This window comes from Engystomops pustulosus, chromosome 1, assembly GCF_040894005.1.
Source record: "Engystomops pustulosus chromosome 1, aEngPut4.maternal, whole genome shotgun sequence".
Lineage (NCBI taxonomy): Eukaryota > Metazoa > Chordata > Amphibia > Anura > Leptodactylidae > Engystomops > Engystomops pustulosus.
This window is the reverse complement of record NC_092411.1, coordinates 297,293,305-297,316,910: the sequence shown is the minus strand read 5'-3', so window position 1 is coordinate 297,316,910 and position 23,606 is coordinate 297,293,305. Positions and strand designations below refer to the sequence as shown.

Below are 23,606 nucleotides of genomic sequence, written 5' to 3'. Positions count from 1 at the left end.
CTGCCCCGGACGGCTCAGAGGGAAGATGGAAAACTTGCTGGAGTTTTGTTTCAGTTTTGCTTTGCAGCCCAGGGAGGAGGAGATCCGGTTATATAAGGGTCCCCCCACTCTAAGAGAGTCCAGCTCCAGTCCAGAAGCACAGAACCAGTACAGATCCAGAAGCACAGAACCATTACAGATCCAGAAGCACAGAACCAGTACAGATCCGGAAGCACAGAACCAGTACAGATCCAGAAGCACAGAACCAGTACAGATCCAGAACACACACAGCAGCAGGAAAGATCCACAACCGACCCCAGACATCTTCTCCCCCGTTACAAGGAACCATCAAGGAACATCTCCTGAAGGTGAGGGACTAAGCAACCAACACATATATACTGTACATACCCCCCCGTATACTGCACATCTCTATATACATACAGCCCATACATCTATAGCCACATATATACTCTACATACCCTCCCCCCCCCCGTATACTGCACATCTCTATATACATACAGCCCCATACATCTATAGCCACATATATACTGTACATACCCCCCCGTATACTGCACATCTCTATATACATACAGCCCATACATCTATAGCCACATATATACTCTACATACCCCCCCCCCCGTATACTGCACATCTATATACATACAGCCCATACATCTATAGCCACATATATACTCTACATACCCCCCCCCCCCGTATACTGCACATCTCTATATACATACAGCCCATACATCTATAGCCACATATATACTCTACCCCCCCCTGTATACTGCACATCTCTATATACATACAGCCCCATACATCTATAGCCACATATATACTCTACATACCCCCCCTGTATACTGCACATCTCTATATACATACAGCCCATACATCTATAGCCACATATATACTGTACATACCCCCCCGTATACTGCACATCTCTATATACATACAGCCCATACATCTATAGCCACATATATACTCTACATACCCCCCCCCCCGTATACTGCACATCTATATACATACAGCCCATACATCTATAGCCACATATATACTCTACATACCCCCCCCCCCGTATACTGCACATCTCTATATACATACAGCCCATACATCTATAGCCACATATATACTCTACATACCCTCCCCCCCCCGTATACTGCACATCTCTATATACATACAGCCCATACATCTATAGCCACATATATACTCTACATACCCCCCCGTATACTGCACATCTCTATATACATACAGCCCATACATCTATAGCCACATATATACTCTACATACCCTCCCCCCCCCGTATACTGCACATCTCTATATACATACAGCCCCATACATCTATAGCCACATATATACTCTACATACCCCCCCTGTATACTGCACATCTCTATATACATACAGCCCATACATCTATAGCCACATATATACTCTACATACCCCCCCTGTATACTGCACATCTCTATATACATACAGCCCATACATCTATAGCCACATATATACTCTACATACCCCCCCTGTATACTGCACATCTCTATATACATACAGCCCATACATCTATAGCCACATATATACTCTACATACCCCCCCCCTGTATACTGCACATCTCTATATACATACAGCCCATACATCTATAGCCACATATATACTCTACATACCCCCCCTGTATACTGCACATCTCTATACATACAGCCCATACATCTATAGCCACATATATACTCTACATACCCCCCCTGTATACTGCACATCTCTATATACATACAGCCCATACATCTATAGCCACATATATACTCTACATACCCCCCCTGTATACTGCACATCTCTATATACATACAGCCCATACATCTATAGCCACACATCCACATAGGGGAGGACAGCTGGGATAGAGAACATAAGGCAGAGGCAGCAGCTGCTCGGAGAGATAAGGAGCACATCCTGGACTTTGTTCACTGCAGCTCCAAGCAGGATGGTCATGTCTGTGGGGCACCGGATGGGGTCATGTCTGTGGGGCTCTGGATGGGGTCATGTGTGTGGGGCTCCGGATGGGGTCATGTGTGTGGGGCTCCGGATGGGGTCATGTGTGTGGGGCTCCGGATGGGGTCCTGTGTGCGTGGGGCTCCGGATGGGGTCATGTGTGCGTGGGGCTCCGGATGGGGTCATGTGTGTGTGGGGCTCCGGATGGGGTCATGTGTGTGGGGCTCCGGATGGGGTCATGTGTGGGGCTCCGGATGGGGTCATGTGTGTGGGGCTCCGGATGGGGTCATGTGTGTGTGGGGCTCCGGATGGGGTCATGTGTGTGTGGGGCTCCGGATGGGGTCCTGTGTGTGTGGGGCTCCGGATGGAGTCCTGTGTGCGTGGGGCTCCGGATGGGGTCATGTGTGCGTGGGGCTCCGGATGGGGTCATGTGTGCGTGGGGCTCCGGATGGGGTCATGTGTGGGGCTCCGGATGGGGTCATGTGTGTGGGGCTCCGGATGGGGTCACATGTGTGGGGCTCCGGATGGGGTCACGTGTGTGGGGCTCCAGATGGGGTCACGTGTGTGGGGCTCCGGATGGGGTCACGTGTGTGGGGCTCCGGATGGGGTAACGTGTGTGGGGCTCTGGATGGGGTCATGTGTGTGGGGCTCCGGATGGGGTCATGTGTGTGGGGCTCCGGATGGGGTCATGTGTGTGGGGCTCCGGATGGGGTCCTGTGTGCGTGGGGCTCCGGATGGGGTCCTGTGTGCGTGGGGCTCCGGATGGGGTCATGTGTGCATGGGGCTCCGGATGGGGTCATGTGTGTGGGGCTCCGGATGGGGTCATGTGTGTGGGGCTCCGGATGGGGTCATGTGTGTGTGGGGCTCCGGATGGGGTCCTGTGTGTGTGGGGCTCCGGATGGGGTCCTGTGTGCGTGGGGCTCCGGATGGGGTCATGTGTGCGTGGGGCTCCGGATGGGGTCATGTGTGCGTGGGGCTCCGGATGGGGTCATGTGTGGGGCTCCGGATGGGGTCACGTGTGTGGGGCTCCGGATGGGGTCACGTGTGTGGGGCTCCGGATGGGGTCACGTGTGTGGGGCTCCAGATGGGGTCACGTGTGTGGGGCTCCGGATGGGGTCACGTGTGTGGGGCTCCGGATGGGGTCACGTGTGTGGGGCTCCAGATGGGGTCACGTGTGTGGGGCTCCGGATGGGGTCATGTTTGTGGGGCTCCGGATGGGGTCATGTTTGTGGGGCTCCGGATGGGGTCATGTGTGTGGGGCTCCGGATGGGGTCACGTGTATGGGGCTCCGGATGGGCTCACGTGTATGGGGCTTCGGATGGGCTCACGTGTGGGGCTCCGGATGGGGTCACGTGTGTGGGGCTCCAGATGGGGTAATGTGTGTGGGGCTCCAGATGGGGTCATGTGTGTGGGGCTCCGGATGGGGTCATGTGTGTGGGGCTCCGGATGGGGTCACGTGTGTGGGGCTCCGGATGGGGTCACGTGTTTGGGGCTCTGGATGGGGTCAAGTGTGTGGGGCTCCGGATGGGGTCCTGTGTGTGTGGGGCTCCGGATGGGGTCATGTGTGTATGGTGCTCCGGATGGGGTCACATGCAGGAGAATGACCGGAAGTGCAGGGGGAGACACCACCAGATGGGAAACTCCTGAGAACTTTCATGTCGTCCACTCACTGAGAATGAGAGAGTCTGATGCATCTTACAAAGTATCAGACATTGCGATAAATCTTAGACTTGCTTAGTAAATTTACCCTTTTATTATGGTTTCAAAAACTGACATGAAGTTACATTAAAAATAAATAAACTTTAGCTCAGAAATCAAATGTATTTATACCAAACCTTAATTAAAAAAAAAAACTCCCCCGATTATAAATGAACCCAAAGTGGTGGCAGTTAGTGCAGATGTCCCCCCCGCCTCCATAGACTCCATGTGATGTATCTCACACGTTGTCACCCAAATTGTGGACACTAAACTACTCCCGGGTCGTCACAGTCCAGGAGTTTCGTGTTCCACTCTTCTTTATATGGAAATTGTTCATGGCCGTCTCCAAAAAAAACCCCTGGTTTCACTGAGGAACTTTGGAGACACCAGGAGCAACAGGGATGTGAACCCATCTATAGGGAAGTATAAACATTGGCCATGAAGAGCTCCCATGTATAGAAACGGGACACTAAACCTCTGATGACATCAGTAACGCAAATGCAAATGTGGAGTCCCTATGGGTGGAGATAAGGGAAGGGAAAAAGAATAATAAAATATTACTAGGGGTTTGTTATAAGGCTCCAAATATAATGGAGGCAGCAGAGGAAATACTGACAAGTGAAATGGATGCGGCTTCAAAGCACAGGGAAGGACTTATCATGGTGACTTCAATTACCCAGATATTGACTGGGGGGCAGAAACCTGCAGGTCCTTCAAAGGCAGCAGGTTCTTGTCAACAACAAAAGACAATTACCTGTCGCAACTAGTCCTGGAGCCAACAAGAGGGGGGGGCACTGCTGGACCTTATCCTTACCAACAGACCTGATAGGGTATCAAAACTACAGGTTAGGGGGAACCTGGGGAATAGTGATCATAATATCATTGATTTTGTATTACGCTTTACTAAGAGCGTTAGTGAAGGGGCAACCAACACTCTAAACTTCAGGAGGGCAAATTTTCAGCAACTAAGGGAAGACCTTAAAGGCATAGACTGGGACAATGTTCTCAAAGACAAAAGCCTGAAAAAGTCCTGTGAGAAACACATACCTTATGGGAAAAAGCATAAGAGGAACAAGAAAAAGCCTATGTGGCTAACTAGTCTTGTAAGGAAAGCAATAAGCAAGAAAGATAAAGCGTTTAAGGTGCTAAAACGTGAAGGTAGCGATGAGGCATTACAGGATTATAGAGAGAAAAATAAATCCTGTAAAAAGCAGATAAAGGCCGCAAAAATAGAGACTGAGAGAAAAATTGCCAGGGAAAGCAAAAACAATCCCAAATTATTTTTCAAGTATATAAATGATAAGAAACTAAAAACAGAGAGCGTGGGTCCCCTTAGAAATAACATGGGGGTCATGGTGGAAGGAGATGAGGAAAGGGCCAATCTACTGAATGTCGCCTTCTCAACTGTCTTTACCCAGGAAAATCCCCTGGTGGAAGACACAATGAGGAATAATGTAAATTCTTTTTATAATGTCAACAGTTTAACCCAGGAAGAGGTACGGCGCCGCCTCGCAACCACTAAGATAGATAAATCACCGGGAGCCAGATGGCATACACCCCCGGGTTCTGCATGAATTATGTACGGTGATAGACAGACCGTTATTTTTAATATTTGAAGATTCACTGAGGACTGGTTATGTTCCACAGGACTGGCGCATAGCAAATATACAAAAAAGGATCAAATAGCGATCCTGGAAACTACAGACCCATGAGTCTAACTGCTGTGGTGGGGAAAATATTTGAGGGGTTTGTTAGAGATGCTATCCTGGAGTATCTCACTGTGCACAACCGTATAACCCAGCATCAGCATGGGTTTATGAGAGATCGGTCCTGTCAGACTAATCTGATTGGTTTCTCAGATTGGGTTGACGTTACCAGTGGAGTGCCACAGGGGTCAGTATTGGGGCCACTTCTTTTTAATATTTTTATTAATGACCTTGTAGTGGGTTTACACAGTCAAGTTTCAATATTTGCAGATGATACTAAGCTGTGTAAAGTAATAAATACTGAGGTCGATAGTCTAGCATTACAGAGGGATTTGTGGAAGCTTGAGGAGTGGGCAGAGAAATGGTTGATGAGGTTTAATGTAGATAAATATAAAGTTATGCACTTGGGCCATGGAACCAAAAAGTATAATTATGTTCTAAACAGTCAATAACTTAGTAAAACTGGAGCTGAAAAGGACTTGGGCGTATTGGTGGATGGTAAACTTAATTTTAGTGACCAGAGCCAGGCGGCTGCTGCTAAAGCAAATAACATTATGGGATGTATCAAGAGAGGAATAGATTCTCATGATAAAGACATAGTTCTGCCCTTATACAAATCCCTGGTCAGACCACACATGGAATATTGTGTACAGTTTTGGGCACCAGTGTATAAAAAGGACATAGTAGAGCTGGAACGGGTGCAGAGGAGAGCAACCAGGATTATTAGGGGAATGGGGGGACTAGAATACAATGACAGATTACAAAATTTGGGATTATTCAGTTTAGAAAAAAGACGACTGAGGGGAGACCTCATTACAATGTACAATACCTGAATGGACAGTACAAGGATCTCTCCAAAGATCTTTTTATACCAAGGCCTGTGACCAGGACAAGGGGGCATCCTCTACGCCTAGAGGAGAGGAGGTTCTACCATCACGATAGACAGGGGACATCCTCTACACCTAGAGGAGAGGAGGTTCTTCCATCGCCATAGACAGGGGACATCCTCTACACCTAGAGGAGAAGTGATTCTACCATCACCATAGACAGGGGGCATCCTCTACACCTAGAGAAGAGGAGGTTCTACCATCACCATAGACAGGGAGCATCCTCCACACCTAGAGGAGAGGAGGTTCTACCATCACCATAGACAGCGGGCATCCTCTACACCTAGAGGAGAGGAGGTTCTACCATCACCATAGACAGAGGGCATCCTCTACACCTAGAGGAGAGGAGGTTCTACCATCACCATAGACAGGGGGCATCCTCTACACCTAGAGGAGAGGAGGTTCTACCATCACCATAGACAGAGGGCATCCTCTACACCTAGAGGAGAGGAGGTACTACCATCACCATAGACAGGGGTCATCCTCTACACCTAGAGGAGAGGAGGTACTACCATCACCATAGACAGGGGGCATCCTCTACACCTAGAGGAGAGGAGGCTCTACCATCACCATAGACAGGGGGCATCCTCTACACCTAGAGGAGAGGAGGTTCTACCATCACCATAGACAGGGAGCATCCTCTACACCTAGAGGAGAGGAGGTTCTACCATCACCATAGACAGGGGGCATCCTCTACACCTAGAGGAGAGGAGGCTCTACCATCACCATAGACAGGGGGCATCCTCTACACCTAGAGGAGAGGAGGTTCTACCATCACCATAGACAGGAGGCATCCTCTACACCTAGAGGAGAGGAGGCTCTACCATCACCATAGACAGGGGGCATCCTCTACACCTAGAGGAGAGGAGGTTCTACCATCACCATAGACAGGGAGCATCCTCTACACCTAGAGGAGAGGAGGTACTACCATCACCATAGACAGGGGGCATCCTCTACACCTAGAGGAGAGGAGGCTCTACCATCACCATAGACAGGGGGCATCCTCTACACCTAGAGGAGAGGAGGTTCTACCATCACCATAGACAGGGAGCATCCTCTACACCTAGAGGAGAGGAGGTACTACCATCACCATAGACAGGGGGCATCCTCTACACCTAGAGGAGAGGAGGCTCTACCATCACCATAGACAGGGGGAATCCTCTACACCTAGAGGAGAGGAGGTTCTACCATCACCATAGACAGGGGGCATCCTCTACAGCTAGAGGAGAGGAGGTTCTACCATCACCATAGACAGGGGACATCCTCTACACCTAGAGGAGAGGCGGTTCTACCATCACCATAGACAGAGGGCATCCTCTACACCTAGAGGAGAGGAGGTACTACCATCACCATAGACAGGGGTCATCCTCTACACCTAGAGGAGAGGAGGTACTACCATCACCATAGACAGGGGGCATCCTCTACACCTAGAGGAGAGGAGGCTCTACCATCACCATAGACAGGGGGCATCCTCTACACCTAGAGGAGAGGAGGTTCTACCATCACCATAGACAGGGAGCATCCTCTACACCTAGAGGAGAGGAGGTTCTACCATCACCATAGACAGGGGCATCCTCTACACCTAGAGGAGAGGCGGTTCTACCATCACCATAGACAGAGTGCATCCTCTACACCTAGAGGAGAGGAGGTTCTACCATCACCATAGACAGGGGCATCCTCTACACCTAGAGGAGAGGCGATTCTACCATCACCATAGACAAAGGTTCTTTACTGTAAGAGCAGTGAGACTATGGAACTCTCTGCCGCAGGAGGTTGTTATGGCGGACTCTATGTACATGTTATGGAGAGGCCTGGATGACTTTCTGGAGAGCAAAAATATATCGGGTTATGGGGATAAAACATTTATTTAATTCTTAAAGGTTGGACTTGATGGACTTGCGTCTCCTTCCAGCCTTATATACTATGATACTATGATCTAGAAGCATCTGCAGATGGCGTCATCTCCCAAATCCAGAAAACAAGGGCTTTAGCTGTGATTGGTTGCTAGAGGCAACAGAATAATAATAACAGAAGAAAACTCTTCCAATGTGTGATGTGAAGAAGCACATGGAGGATGAGACAGACAGAGGGGCAGATCCTCAGCTGTTATATTTAGATTGTCACTGATTGGCTGAATGGTTATCACGTGACCTCTGCAGACAATAAGAGCAGCAGTGATTGGTCAGCGATAGGACCTGTCTTTTATATATAAGTGATAGATTATATACCAAGTGAGGCCGTATGCACAACCGGACCATAGCTGGGGAGAGGAAATGCCTTGTTCCTTTAAGATGGAGAGAGACGCTAGAGCTAAAACATGGCCAGACACAGCGGCTGAAGGAAAGCCTTTGACGGGGAACGTGACCAGAGACCAGGAGAATGGCCAGATGTAGATCGTAACCCAACTTTCCTTTTACCGGTGGGAAATCTGCTCAGTTAGCAATCTCTTACTTAAATAACTTATTTAGGAGTCTTGAAAAGCTGGGTGACAGGAGGTTCTGGGTGTAGGGACCTTGGGGAGAAGCATCTGCTCCTCTGTTTTCCTCTGCAAACAACCTTAACGATAACCTGGAGAGGACCTACCTCCACTGATAGAGTCTCTGGGACATACAATTCTAGGGCCCCTTAACTAGGGGGGCCCCTGATGGCAGCCTGGACAGAGCTCCATACAACAGCTGTGCGGACCCCTGGGGGAAAAGGAATGTGGAGGAAACATATACTGTACTGAAATGACCACCAGGTTTTACAGATAAATTATGGCATTTATTCCGGAAGCTGCGTTTCAGTGAAGACATATTTGCCTTCTGGCAAAGTTCTTTCCATGGCAGTCAAAATGCATCAGAAGAATGTAACACGACCTCTGACCCTGCGCTGATGATCGGAGAAAGTCTGCAATGGAAATAGGTTTATGCTCCATATCATTTCTGTATCATGTCGTCTATTGGCTGCAGTTATTTTTGCAGAATTTGAGGTTTGAGGAGCTGCTGGGGAGCAGTGGGCGGCCACATGGAGTAGAGAGCTGGTCCCAGGGAAAAAAACAAGATCAGGTCCCTTGCCCGCAAGTCTATTGCGTTTTGTCATCTCATTGGATTCCACAAATCCCTGACACATAGCGGTTCACTGGAGCTTTACATACATCATTACTTTTCTCGCTGTGCGTCTGTGATGCGTGTCCTGCTTTAATGCAAGTCTGAGGGGAAAATGCACATTGAAGTCTTTGGGTGCGTTAAAAAATACTGATCATCAGAGTGCGGTCAGCTTGTCCTGTGCGAGTTTCAAGGAAGTAGCTGAGAGCAGAGAGAATCTGACATGAATAGAGCTACAAAAAAACTGCATGGAACTGAATGAACTTTGAAAAACTCTGATCCAACTCGCATGAATTTCACAGAGCAAAGTCACGCACTTTTCAACACGGTTTGTAGGCAAGAGGCCAAGGCTGTCGGCATACGACGCGCCGATGACCACTGGAAATGACTTCCAGGGATTAAACATGGGCAGGAATAGGAACTGCGCAATCGTTTTGTGTCTCGGACAGTCTGTCGAATCCATGGTCGTGTGCATGAGCCCATAGAAGTGAATGAGGACATGTGCTAGACGCTGAAAACACTGCCGGCAGACATCATACACTCTACGTCGTGTGTAGGAAGCCCAAATGAGTAGAGTTCAAACTTTACAATAGTGCAACATTTCGGATATCTACTGCCGCTAGGATTTATTAAAGTGGTTGTCCGAGAGATACTAGAGGAACTAAGAAAACTTGTACTTGCCATGCTGTGCTCCTATTTGTTTACAGGCGCACGGAGGTTCCGCTCGGACAATTGCCGGAAAAATGGTGACAGGTGGGCATCTGTTGTTTCATGGTGGAGAGCTGGTGGGACCTGGAGCCCACAGCCATGGTGGCTTAGCTTACCAGTAAGGGTACTGGGGGGCTCCTGGGTCCTGTTACAGCAATGGTGGAAGCCATGTGGGGCCGCACCCCATTGTGTAAGGGTTTCCCGATGATTTCCGATTTGCACCAAATTGCCCTGGGATTTTTGTACACGCAATCAGATTGTGGCGCATCGGCGCCGGCTTTCACGCAATGAAATCGGAGGGTGTGGCCGTCAGACAACCCGACGGATTTGGAAAACCGCGGAATTTAAGAAAGAATTTTTGTTGCAAGATCAGCACTTACATGCTCCAGGAAGAAGAAGGTGAGCTCCGGCGGACCTCGGCGCAGCAGCGACACCTGGTGGATATCGGGTGCACGACCTTAGTGAATCCCGGCAGACCCGAATCCGCATCGCACAACGTGATGCGGGATCACGACTGGACCGGGTAAGTAAATGTGCCCCATTAAGTTTGTTTGGTTATTTTGTTTGAGCGGCAATAGAAGATTGTATGACGTGTGGATGAGCCGTCAAGGTCTTTCTCTCTCTGACAGTCTCACAAGATCCATGTGCAACACCCTCGCCGATGCAATGGTGAGGGAGTGTTTGCGAATACGTCCCACCTGCATGTAATCACACTACACAACATGGTCCTTATAGGATATAGGTGTATTGCAGTGGTTAATCCTGCCTGGCAAGGCAGAAGTTAAGTATTTTGTATGATGCAAGATGCTATTGTCCAATCATCTGTGTTACATCCTGTCCTTTGTAAGCTGAGATGTGATTGGAGGAGCAGCCACCACCTGACCAAAGGGAGGTAATAAAACCCCCTGGCCAGGAATGTTCTGGAGACTATTTCAGTATGTCATTCTAGAGAGTTAGAGAGAGAGAAGTCTCTCAGAACACTCAGAGAGATTCTGTTGTAGGAGAATCCTAGAGATCCGTGAGTGAGTGAGAAATCTCAGTCTAGCCCATACCAGAGCAGGAAGAGCCTAGCCCCGGCCTCTGAAGAGTGGAGTCTAAGACTAGAGTTAGTGTAGTGAGGAAAAGGGGTATCATCTTACCTTTAAAGGTGATACCTGAAGCCCTACAGGACAAGCTGAAGCTTCCTACCAGGACACAGCTGCCTCCCAGCCTGCCCTCTACATCCAGGCTGGTGAACTATCTCCTGAGGCTCCCTCCAACTCACATCTCAGCACTCCATCTACCTGTCAAAGGCACGTTGCTGCGGTTCCTGCCGGTTCAAATAAAGAACTGTAAGTTGTTTTCTTCAACTTCTGTCTCCGTCTGGTCCCTGCTAATACGGCTGCCTTCATCACCGGCACCCTGTGCATCACCCAGAGACTCACGCTCGGGACATTAAGGGGTTGCCCCAGGGAGATCCGCTATAGCAGCCTCTCCCTCATCATTTCTTGCCAACACCACCCTGCTGGAGACCTGCCAGGCTGTAGGACAGCCCTCCGGTTCCCCCGTACCAAGCACCGTGACAATAGCGTGCTTAGGCCGCAACCGCCAGCCACTCCGGTACAGCGGGCCCCGGCTGTCTTCAGGCCTCACCGCAAAGGGCTAGGCCCCGGTGGGGGATGTTGCACATGTACACAGGATAATAAGAATTTCACAGTTAATACTAAAGATCAAGGTTTAAACTTTATTAGAATAAGGAATAAAATACAGAAGGATATTAATTGTTTTTATTTTCATTTTTACAGAACCCATCAAATCCGAAGTTACGGAGACTAATAACACAAATGGGGATCAAGCTCTCGACAAATGAGTCTCCAGACAATGGTACAGCACTAGTGAGGGGGGTCTCCAGACAATGGTACAGCACTTGTGAGGGAGTGTCCAGACAATGGTACAGCACTAGTGAGGGGGTGTCCAGACAATGGTACAGCACTAGTGAGGGGGTGACCAGACAATGGTACAGCACTAGTGAGGGGGTGACCAGACAATGGTACAGCACTAGTGAGGGGGTGACCAGACAATGGCACAGCACTAGTGAGGGAGTCTCCAGACAATGGTAGAGCACTAGTGAGGGGGTGACCAGACAATGGTACAGCACTAGTGAGGGGGTGACCAGACAATGGTACAGCACTAGTGAGGGGGTGACCAGACAATGGCACAGCACTAGTGAGGGAGTCTCCAGACAATGGTAGAGCACTAGTGAGGGGGTGACCAGACAATGGTACAGCACTAGTGAGGGAGTCTCCAGACAATGTTACAGCACTAGTGAGGGGGTGTCCAGACAATGGTACAGCACTAGTGAGGAAGTCTCAAGACAATGGTACAGCACTAGTGAGGGGGTGACCAGACAATGGTACAGCACTAGTGAGGGAGTCTCCAGACAATGTTACAGCAGTAGTGAGGGGGTGACCAGACAATGGTAGAGCACTAGTGAGGGGGTGACCAGACAATGGCACAGCACTAGTGAGGGGGTGACCAGACAATTGTACAGCACTAGTGAGGGAGTCTCCAGACAATGGTAGAGCACTAGTGAGGGGGTGACCAGACAATGGTACAGCACTAATGAGGGGGTGACCAGACAATGGTACAGCACTAGTGAGGGAGTCTCCAGACAATGGTACAGCACTAGTGAGGGGGTGTCCAGACAATGGTACAGCACTAGTGAGGGGGTGTCCAGACAATGGTACAGCACTAGTGAGGGGGTGTCCAGACAATGGTACAGCACTAGTGAGGAGGTGTCCAGACAATGGTACAGCACTAGTGAGGGTGTCCAGACAGTGGTACAGCACCAGTGAGGGGGTGACCAGTCAATGGCACAGCACTAGTGAGGGGGTGACCAGACAATGGTACAGCACCAGTGAGGGGTCTCCAGACAATAGTACAGCACTAGTGAGGGAGTCTCCAGACAATGGTACAGCACTAGTGAGGGGGTGACCAGTCAATGGCACAGCACTAGTGAGGGGGTGACCAGACAATGGTACAGCACTAGTGAGGGGTTGTCCAGACAATGGCACAGCACTAGTGAGGGGATGTCCAGACAATGGTACAACACTAGTGAGGGGGTGACCAGACAATGGTACAGCACTAGTGAGGGGGTGACCAGACAATGGTACAGCACTAGTGAGGGGGTGACCAGACAATGGTACAGCACTAGTGAGGGGGTGACCAGACAATGGTACAGCACTAGTGAGGGAGTCTCCAGACAATGGTACAGCACTAGTGAGGGAGTCTCCAGACAATGGTACAGCACTAGTGAGGGAGTCTCCAGACAATGGTACAGCACTAGTGAGGGGGTGACCAGACAATGGTACAGCACTAGTGAGGGAGTCTCCAGACAATGGTACAGCACTAGTGAGGGAGTCTCCAGACAATGGTACAACACTAGTGAGGGAGTCTCCAGACAATGGTACAGCACTAGTGAGGGGGTCTCCAGACAATGGTCCAGCACTAGTGAGGGGGTGTCCAGACCATGGTACAGCACTAGTGAGGGGGTGACCAGACAATGGTACAGCACTAGTGAGGGAGTCTCCAGACAATGGTACAGCACTAGTGAGGGGGTGACCAGACAATGGTAGAGCACTAGTGAGGGGGTGTCCAGACAATGGTACAGCACTAGTGAGGGGGTGACCAGACAATGGTACAGCACTAGTGAGGGAGTGACCAGACAATGGTACAGCACTAGTGAGGGGGTGACCAGACAATGGTACAGCACTAGTGAGGAGGTGACCAGACAATGGTACAGCACTAGTGAGGGAGTTACCAGACAATGGTACAGCACTAGTGAGGGGGTGTCCAGACAATGGTACAGCACTAGTGAGGGGGTGTCCAGACAATGGTACAGCACTAGTGAGGGAGTCTCCAGACAATGGTACAGCACTAGTGAGGGGGTGACCAGACAATGGTACAGCACTAGTGAGGGAGTCTCCAGACAATGGTACAGCACTAGTGAGGGGGTGTCCAGACAATGGTACAGCACTAGTGAGGGGGTGTCCAGACCATGGTACAGCACTAGTGAGGGGGTGACCAGACAATGGTACAGCACTAGTGAGGGGGTGACCAGACAATGGTACAGCACTACTGAGGGAGTGACCAGACAATGGTAGAGCACTAGTGAGGGGGTGTCCAGACAATGGTACAGCACTAGTGAGGGGGTGTCCAGACAATGGTACAGCACTAGTGAGGGGGTGTCCAGACAATGGTACAGCACTAGTGAGGGAGTCTCCAGACAATGGTACAGCACTAGTGAGGGGGTGACCAGACAATGGTACAGCACCAGTGAAGGGGTCTCCAGACAATAGTACAGCACTAGTGAGGGAGTCTCCAGACAATGGTACAGCACTAGTGAGGGGGTGACCAGACAATGGTACAGCACTAGTGAGGGAGTCTCCAGACAATGGTACAGCACTAGTGAGGGGGTGACCAGACAATGGTACAGCACCAGTGAGGGGGTCTCCAGACAATAGTACAGCACTAGTGAGGGAGTCTCCAGACAATGGTACAGCACTAGTGAGGGGGTGACCAGACAATGGTAGAGCACTAGTGAGGGAGTCTCCAGACAATGGTACAGCACTAATGAGGGGGTGTCCAGACAATGGTACAGTATTAGTGAGGGAGTCTCCAGACAATGGTACAGCACTAGTGAGGGGGTGACCAGACAATGGTACAGCACTAGTGAGGGAGTCCCCAGACAATGGTACAGCAGTAGTGAGGGGGTGACCAGACAATGGTAGAGCACTAGTGAGGGTGTGACCAGACAATGGTACAGCACTAGTGAGGGGGTGACCAGACAATGGTACAGCACTAGGGAGGGAGTCTCCAGACAATGGTATAGCACTAGTGAGGGGGTGTCCAGACAATGGTACAGCACTAGTGAGGGGGTGACCAGACAATGGTACAGCACTAATGAGGGGGTGACCAGACAATGGTACAGCACTAGTGAGGGAGTCTCCAGACAATGGTACAGCACTAGTGAGGGGGTGTCCAGACAATGGTACAGCACTAGTGAGGGGGTGTCCAGACAATGGTACAGCACTAGTGAGGGGGTGACCAGACAATGGTAGCGCACTAGTGAGGGAGTCTCCAGACAATGGTACAGCACTAGTGAGGGGGTGACCAGACAATGGTACAGCACTAGTGAGGGAGTGACCAGACAATGGTAGAGCACTAGTGAGGGGGTGTCCAAACAATGGTACAGCACTAGTGAGGGGGTGTCCATTCAATGGTAAAGCACTAGTGAGGGGGTGTCCAGACAATGGTACAGCACTAGTGAGGGGGTGTCCAGACAATTGTACAGCACTAGTGAGGGGGTGACCAGACAATGGTACAGCACTAGTGAGGGAGTGACCAGACAATGGTAGAGCACTAGTGAGGGGGTGTCCAGACAATGGTACAGCACTAGTGAGGGGGTGTCCAGACAATGGTACAGCACTAGTGAGGGGGTGTCCAGACAATGGTACAGCACTAGTGAGGGGGTGTCCAGACAATGGTACAGCACTAGCGAGCGATTTTCACTTTCAATATTCTATTATATTTACACACTTCATTTTTTTTCCAGACACTCTCTTGCTCGCTGTCACAGCGGATGGGACCATGAGAGTCGAGTCACCAAATAAACCCCTTACAGATGATTGTGCTGCACGAGCTGCAGTTGTAGGAAAGCTGCAGAATGTCCGCCATGTTCTCTGCAGTCCAGATGGCGTACTCTTCTGTGTCCGCGGTGGAGATCTCTACAGGGGGCCGATTCCATCAAATAAAGATTTGGATTGGTTTTCTATGGCCAGAAGAGTAGGAAAAGACGAATGGAGTGGATTTAAAATTCTTTTCTTCCATCAAGACGGAGAATTGTGCGCTACAACCAATAATGGAGAGTTCTACAAAGGTCCACGACCCAACAATGAAAATGTATCCTGGACTAACAGACAAGACACAAAGAAGATTGGAAAGTCGGGTAAATGGATGGTGGTTCAGGAACAGAACCCATTCAGTATAGGAACATGGCATTTTATACATTGTTTCTAATAAAATACAATGATCCCTAGAGATATGCACCAGTCTACACAGTAAAGCCATTGATACAATAATATAAGCATGAATATGTTTTATTCCTACAGGTTGGGAGCAGTGCGACGCTTTGTTCTTTGCTCCGGATGGTGACCTTTACGCTGTGACCAAACAAGACAAAATTATGAAAGGAAAACCACCGACAACAGCCCAAGACTGTGAGGAATGGCTGAAGACCTGCACGATGGTCGGGGGGTGCGGATGGCTCCGGCTCAGCCATTTCATGTCCTTCTCTCCTGACGGGAAACTGTGGAGTGTAGATAAACAGAATGGAAACCTCTACAGCGGAATCATCCCGGAGGACGGGAGATACCTGGATAACTCTCAGAATTTGGGATCCGACTACCATCAGATTCCTTTCCTCTGTTTTATAAAAGACAAGACAATCCACAATATCATTAGGTTCCAGTTTCTGCCTAAAGAAGGGAAAAAGGGATCAGAGAATATTGAAGTGATTGCGGAGAAGATCTATACTAACACTGAGAGCTCCCCTGTAACCTACACCTTCACGTGAGTATCACAATGTTTAGTGCTACACAGAAACCTACCCGGCTAGGGTCGTAGTAGTCACTAGACAGGGGAGACAGCACCTAAAGCGGCTTTTTTGGGGGCCACTGTTGCAGAAATGTTAAAGGAAACCTGTCAGCAGAAATTGCCCTAACAAGCCACCACCAATATTTTGTCAAGCTGCTGAACACCTTCCAGATCATGTTTCTTTCATGGACCAGTGTGGTGGCATCATCCAGAAAATCTACTTAGAAGTGAGATGTAAACTGGTTGTATAAAGTCAAGGAGGCGGAGATTTTAGAACTGAAGTCAAGCTCTCTCTTCCTCAGTAAGCACCTTCAGTGTAATTGATGGTCCTACATCACAAAACGTCACTAACCAGAAATCCTGAAGTCCAGTGCATGTTATTTAATCACAGAGGAGGAGGCGTAAGAGCTCCCACCTTGACTTCAGTGTTAAACTCTCCGCCTCCTTGACTTTATACAACCAATTTACATCTCACTTCAAAAGTTGATTTTCTAGATGATGCCACCATGGTGGGTCATGGAAGAAACAAAAAATAAGGCATTACGCTGTTTGACAATAAGCTGGTAGTGGTTTGTTGGGCTAATTTCTGAAGACAGGTTCCCTTTAAGATACATTTTAAATATTATTATTTATTATTCGATATTATATACATAATTTTTTTACAAACCCCTTACCCCGACCTATTACACGTTTTACTACTTTATTCAGATCTTTCTTGCTGGTAAGAAGGAATGTGTCTGGGGGAGATACTTTAGGAGGCAGCGGAGAAACTTTGTAGTGCACAACGCCTCCTTCAGTGTGAGCATAGCCATGGGCCCCGCACCCTCCACCAACCAGAAAACAGACATGTAAAATTATAATGATGCAGCCCCCAGACCAGATAATAATGAATTCTACAGATCCCAGGGCAGATTCTATAATAAATCTATAATAATACCGAGCCAAGAGGTGGATTCGATATCAGAGGGAACCTCTCATCAGATTCTGTGTTGTGTGTGTCCAGATTTACTCTTTGGGGCACATTTACTTACCCAGTCCAGGCGCGATCCTGCAGTGCGTTGTCCAATTGATTCAAGTCTGCAAACCCTAAGTAAATGAGCCCCAATGGGGCAGATTTACTTACCTGGTCCATTCGCGATCCAGCGGCGCGTTCTCTGCAGTGGATTCGGGTCCGGCCGGGATTTATTAAGGCAGTTCCTCCGACATCCACCAGGTGGCGCTGCTGCGCTGAAGAGCATCGGAACGCACTCAAGTTCACCAGCCTATTCCTAGTGAAGGCGTTTTTTCCGAATCCGTCGGGTTTTTGTTCGGCCAATGCACAACAATCCGATCGCGTGCACCAAAATCTCGGGGCAATTCAGGGGAAATCGGCGCAAATCGGAAATATTCTGGTAACACGTCGGGAAAACGTGAATCGGGCCCTTAGTAAATGACCCCCAGTTTGTTTATTCACTGCACATGGTTCATCTTGCGATTGCTAAACTGCAGCCATATAAATAATGAATAACATGGATGAATCATTGGAGTTTATAGGCACACAGAGGCACTTACAAAATGGCCTCTCCTTAGGGGATGTAGATTTTGGCATCAGCAGATGCCCCATGGACAGTCCACCATGAATTATTGGCTACTGAATTCCATCTGTCCAGGGTGTATACGTTATGTCCTTGGTAGGAATTTATAAGACCCTTTTCTTGTTTTACATGTAATAACTACAAGTTCCTCCTAGCACAGCCCTTCTCTCATCTGCCAGGACAGAATTTTAGCTCCAATGTCTTTGATATTGAAGGGGAATAGACCTTAAAGGAAATCTACCATTTGATTTGATGCATTATGAAGCAAACACACCTTGAGAATGCTGTAGCCACACTGATGCAGAAACATATCTTCATCCCTGAGCTGAGTGGTTTTGTTGAACAATTATAACATTCAGGACCTTGTGAAAACTGGAGCTGTCCGCACTGTCTGTCAATCATACATGGCAGCTGGGGGATGGTGCAGCGATTGATTACTTTTGCCTGTCAGGCACAACACAGTGATTACATCATTCTCTCAAGCAGTGCATGATTAGGATAAGAGGGAAAGTGCCGAGCCCCAGCACAGAAGCCACAGAGCCTCATTGCCATCATTTTATAATTGTTTTTTTAGCAAAACCACTCAGCTTAGAGATTAAACAAGAAATGTTCCTGCATCAGTGTAGTTACAGCATTCTCAAGGTATGTTTGCTTCATAATGCATCAAAGTAAATGATAGATTTTCTTTAAACTCTTCCCTCAACAATATATAATGGAGAAGTAATAGCAGATGTGTTTTTGTGGCAGGTTTGAAAAGACATTGAAGGTCTCCAGCTTCTTCACTGATGAACATGGATTTCCACTTCAACTTGGTGCTGGGATCACATTTAAGGCCGGGATACCATTTTTTTCCCAAAATAAGAAAAGTGCTGAGATAAAGCTGGGCGCTGCCCACAACTGGAGCTTCACGGACAGCAATAAGACCGAGGTAGGTGAACATTGTTCTTCACTGGTAGAACTTGCAGTCGGCACTCTCCAGCTTTGTGGCTCAGGGAATTGGAATGATCTTTTCCTCAATGATGGAAAACCATGACTGTTAGTGTATTAGTGTATTGAAAGATCTCCAGAAATTGATGTCATCGCTGTAGTCGGTTGGTAAAACTTTCATTTCATGTCTTAATCTGATAAAATGTTCTTCTTCCTTCGGCCCCAACGTGTTGGTTGTAAAACAGCAGCCTATAGTATATACCATAGAAGGGTTGGCTCTTCCACCCAATAGAGAGAAGGGCTTATGCCTGAGTCATGGATAGACCGTGGTGGGTTACAAGACATGGGCTGTAAAAGGGAAAGGATTGTGGCCTTACAGAGACTGAAAGAGAAGGAGGCTGCAAATATAAACCTTGCACTAATGGAAACTCACTGTCCTATATGTCATCCGCTGAGCCACCATGGGGCACATTTACTAACGGTCTGTGGACCGCGATTCCGTCGGCTTTCCCGAATATTTTCATTTTGTGCTGAATTGTCCCGGGTTTTTGGTGCACGCGATCGGATTGTGTCACATCTGCGCCAACATGCATGCATCGGGGGGCGGGCCGTCAGACAACCCGTCGGATTCGGACAAACCGCGGAATTTAAAAACGGAATTGTGTCACAGGATCAAGCACTCACATGCACCGGGAAGAAGCAGGTGAACTCCGGCGGACCACAGTGCAGAAGCAATGGATGCAGGAACATGGGGGCAGGATCTTAGTGAATCGCAGCAGATCCGAATCCTCGTCGGACAACGCAATGCGGGATCGCGACAGGACCGGGTAAGTGAATGTGCCCCATGTCTTGTATGGAGATGTGTGTTCTGTACTCTGTGCTGCTACAGCCATGGTGGCATAAGCTCATCAGCCGGGCATTCGGTGTCAGACCACCAGTGATCTGGGATATGGGTGACCTACTCTAAGCCAAGTCCATCAATATCTAAATGCTAGTATCGTATTGTATCGTAAAACTGATGATTAATGACTGGATGACATTCATTAATTATTAACTATGGAGAAATCTCTAATCCATGTCTCTTCCTACAGGTGAAATTTTCATCAAACTCTGAGGTGGAGGTTCCTCCTGGTAAAGCCATAAGAGTGGTGGCCTCGGTGGTGAAGACCGATCTGGTTGTGCCGTATCGGGCTAAAGTCAGGACCATCTTTGGTTCCAAGATAGAAATGACTGGCACCTGGCACGGAGCAGCACATTATAATCTGACGGTGAAACAAGAGAAGTAATAATCAGAAGATAACATTACAGAAATAATTCCAAAGATCCTCCGACATAAACACTAAATGGTGGAGGGTAAAACTAGACTTTAGTTAAGATTTAAGATAAATGCACCAGAATTTTGTGTCAAGTTGCATCAAGGAGCCGGAGACTTGTGTCTTGTGCCAAACATAAGGTGTTCCCTATTCCACCGTACAAATAAAGGAGGTGAAGGAATCACTTCATAGGTTTCATTATGTGACCGACCAATAGATGGTGAGAACAATGTGCTAATGGGTATATGGCTCTAGAATAATGTACAATGTATACGCTACCACCAAACCAAAGAGATCTAATAAAACATCTGTGCTCCCTGTGCCGTGTGTTCTCCATTATCTGAGAAATAGCAAGAATAATCTCATTCATACCAATAACCCTGGACACTACTAGATGGATCCCTGTATACATCCCTATGGGGCACATTTACTTACCCGGTCCTGTCGCGATCCCCAATCCGGACGGTCCAACGAAGATGATATCCTGCATGTGTCGTTTCCCTGCTTAGGTCCTCCGGAGTTCACCTTCTTCTTCCCGGTGTATGTGAGTGCATGTCTTGCGACACAATTTTGTTAAATTTTGCGCGTTCTCCAAATCCGTCGGATCGTCCGTTGGCCTGCCCCCCGATTTGTGCCGATGCACCAAAATCCGATTGTGTGTGCCAAAAACCCTTTCTAAATTGCGGTACACATCGGAAATCAGCGGGTATTCAGACGAAAGTGGGGACCGGCAACCCTCTGTAAATGAGCCTCTATATGTCCAGCCTGCGAGGGGGTTAATAAGTGACAGGGTAAGGCTCGGTTCACATCTCATTTTTAACAAATGTTGCAGGGGCGGATTCCCAACCTGTTCTCTATGTCACCCATTGCCTCCTGAATGCGAGAGGATAAATAGATGTGAAACTTACCTGCGATATGAATGAAGTAAAAAATGTTCAGTGTCTGACATGGACTGTAGAGTCGGGCAGCATGTTATGTCCTCGATGGGTTAGGAGTCTTCTGTAGGATTATATTGGGGAGTGAGGTTGGTTGCTCTGCTTGTCTGGAGGTGCAGACAGAGGAATCTTTTCACGCCTTCTGGTTATATCTGGCAGGATCTTAGTGACTCCCCGCACAGCGCATTATACACGTACAATGCACTTACATGCACCAGGAAGAAGAAGGTGAACTCCGGGGACCTGAGCGGGGAAGTGACACATGCAGGATATCGGGGCACGATCTTAGTGACTCCCTGCACAGCGCATTATACACGTACAATGCACTTACATGCACCAGGAAGAAGAGGGTGAACTCCAGGGACCTGAGCGGGGAAGCGACACATGCAGTATATCGGGGCACGATCTTAGTGACTCCCCGCACAGCGCATTATACACGGACAATGCACTTACATGCACCAGGAAGAAGAAGGTGAACTCCGGGGACCTGAGCGGGGAAGCGACACATGCAGGATATCAGGGGCACAATCTTAGTGACTCCCCGCACAGCGCATTATACACGGACAATGCACTTACATGCACAGGAAGAAGAAGGTGAACTCCGGGGACCTGAGCGGGGAAGCGACACATGCAGGATATCGGGTGCACGATCTTAGTGACTCCCCACACAGTGCATTATACATGGACAATGCACTAACATGCACCAGGAAGAAGAAGCTGAACTCCAGGGACCAGAGTGGGGAAGCGACACATGCAGGATATCGAGCGCACGATCTTAGTGACTCCCTGCACAGCGCATTATACACGGACACTGCACTTACATGCACCAGGAAGAAGAAGGTGAACTCTGGGGACCTGAGCGGGGAAGCGACACATGCAGGATATCGGGCACAGGATCTTAGTGACTCCCCGCACAGCGCATTATACACGGACAATGCACTTACATGCACCAGGAAGAAGAGGGTGAACTCCAGGGACCTGAGCGGGGAAGCGACACATGCAGGATATCAGGACGCAGGATCTTAGTGACTCCCGCACAGTGCATAACACGGACAATGCACTTACATGCACCAGGAAGAAGAAGGTGAACTCCGGGGACCTGAACGGGGAAGCGACACATGCAGGATATCGAGCGCATGATCTTAGTGACTCCCTGCACAGCACATTATACACAGACAATGCACTTACATGCACCAGGAAGAAGAAGCTGAACTCCAGGGACCTGAGCGGGGAAGCGACACATGCAGGATATCGAGCGCACGATCTTAGTGACTCCCTGCACAGCGCATTATACACGGACACTGCACTTACATGCACCAGGAAGAAGAAGGTGAACTCTGGGGACCTGAGCGGGGAAGCGACACATGCAGGATATCGGGTGCAGGATCTTAGTGACTCCCTGCACAACACATTATACACGGACAATGCACTTACATGCACCAGGAAGAAGAGGGTGAACTCCAGGGACCTGAGCGGGGAAGCGACACATGCAGGATATCGGGTGCAGGATCTTAGTGACTCCCCGCACAGCGCATTATACACGGACAATGCACTTACATGCACCAGGAAGAAGAGGGTGAACTCCAGGGACCTGAGCGGGGAAGCGACACATGCAGGATATCAGGACGCAGGATCTTAGTGACTCCCGCACAGTGCATAACACGGACAATGCACTTACATGCACCAGGAAGAAGAAGGTGAACTCTGGGGACCTGAGCGGGGAAGCAACACATGCAGGATATCGAGCGCACGATCTTAGTGACTCCCTGCACAGCGCATTATACACGGAAACTGCACTTACATGCACCAGGAAGAAGAAGGTGAACTCTGGGGACCTGAGCGGGGAAGCGACACATGCAGGATATCGGGTGCAGGATCTTAGTGACTCCCTGCACAACACATTATACACGGACAATGCACTTACATGCACCAGGAAGAAGAAGGTGAACTCCAGGGACCTGAGCGGGGAAGTGACACATGCAGGATATCGGGTGCAGGATCTTAGTGACTCTCCGCACAGCGCATTATACACGGACAATGCACTTACATGCACCAGGAAGAAGAAGGTGAACTCCAGGGACCTGAGCGGGGAAGCGACACATGCAGGATATCGGGTGCAGGATCAGTGACTCCCCGCACAGTGCATGATACACGGACAATGCACTTACATGCACCAGGAAGAAGAAGGT

The 23,606-nt window shown here is 49.0% G+C and overlaps 1 protein-coding gene across 2 annotated transcripts; it reads left to right on the top strand.

Annotated features, from left to right (window-relative positions):
* Positions 1-20,794, top strand: LOC140084153 (uncharacterized). Of its 2 annotated transcripts, XM_072126431.1 has the most exons (7): positions 43-128; positions 179-347; positions 11,820-11,898; positions 15,629-16,021; positions 16,185-16,644; positions 18,990-19,170; positions 20,261-20,794. In XM_072126431.1, the coding sequence occupies exons 3-7, from the start codon at positions 11,859-11,861 to the stop codon at positions 20,453-20,455; spliced, it is 1,269 nt and encodes a 422-aa protein (XP_071982532.1). In that variant the 5' UTR covers positions 43-128; positions 179-347; positions 11,820-11,858; the 3' UTR covers positions 20,456-20,794. The 2 variants fall into 2 exon arrangements, with proteins under 2 accessions (XP_071982531.1, XP_071982532.1); XM_072126430.1 differs by having other exon boundaries at positions 1-347.
* Positions 20,795-23,606: the final 2,812 nt, after the last annotated feature.

Bases quoted from the DNA above. Each gene is read 5' to 3' on its own strand.
- LOC140084153 (XM_072126430.1), top strand. From the start codon at position 11,859: ATGGGGATCAAGCTCTCGACAAATGAGTCTCCAGACAATG. The intron at 16,022-16,184 runs GTAAATGGATGG...TTATTCCTACAG, and splicing joins AAAGAAGATTGGAAAGTCGG to GTTGGGAGCAGTGCGACGCT. The intron at 16,645-18,989 runs GTGAGTATCACA...TTTTTGTGGCAG, and splicing joins CCTGTAACCTACACCTTCAC to GTTTGAAAAGACATTGAAGG.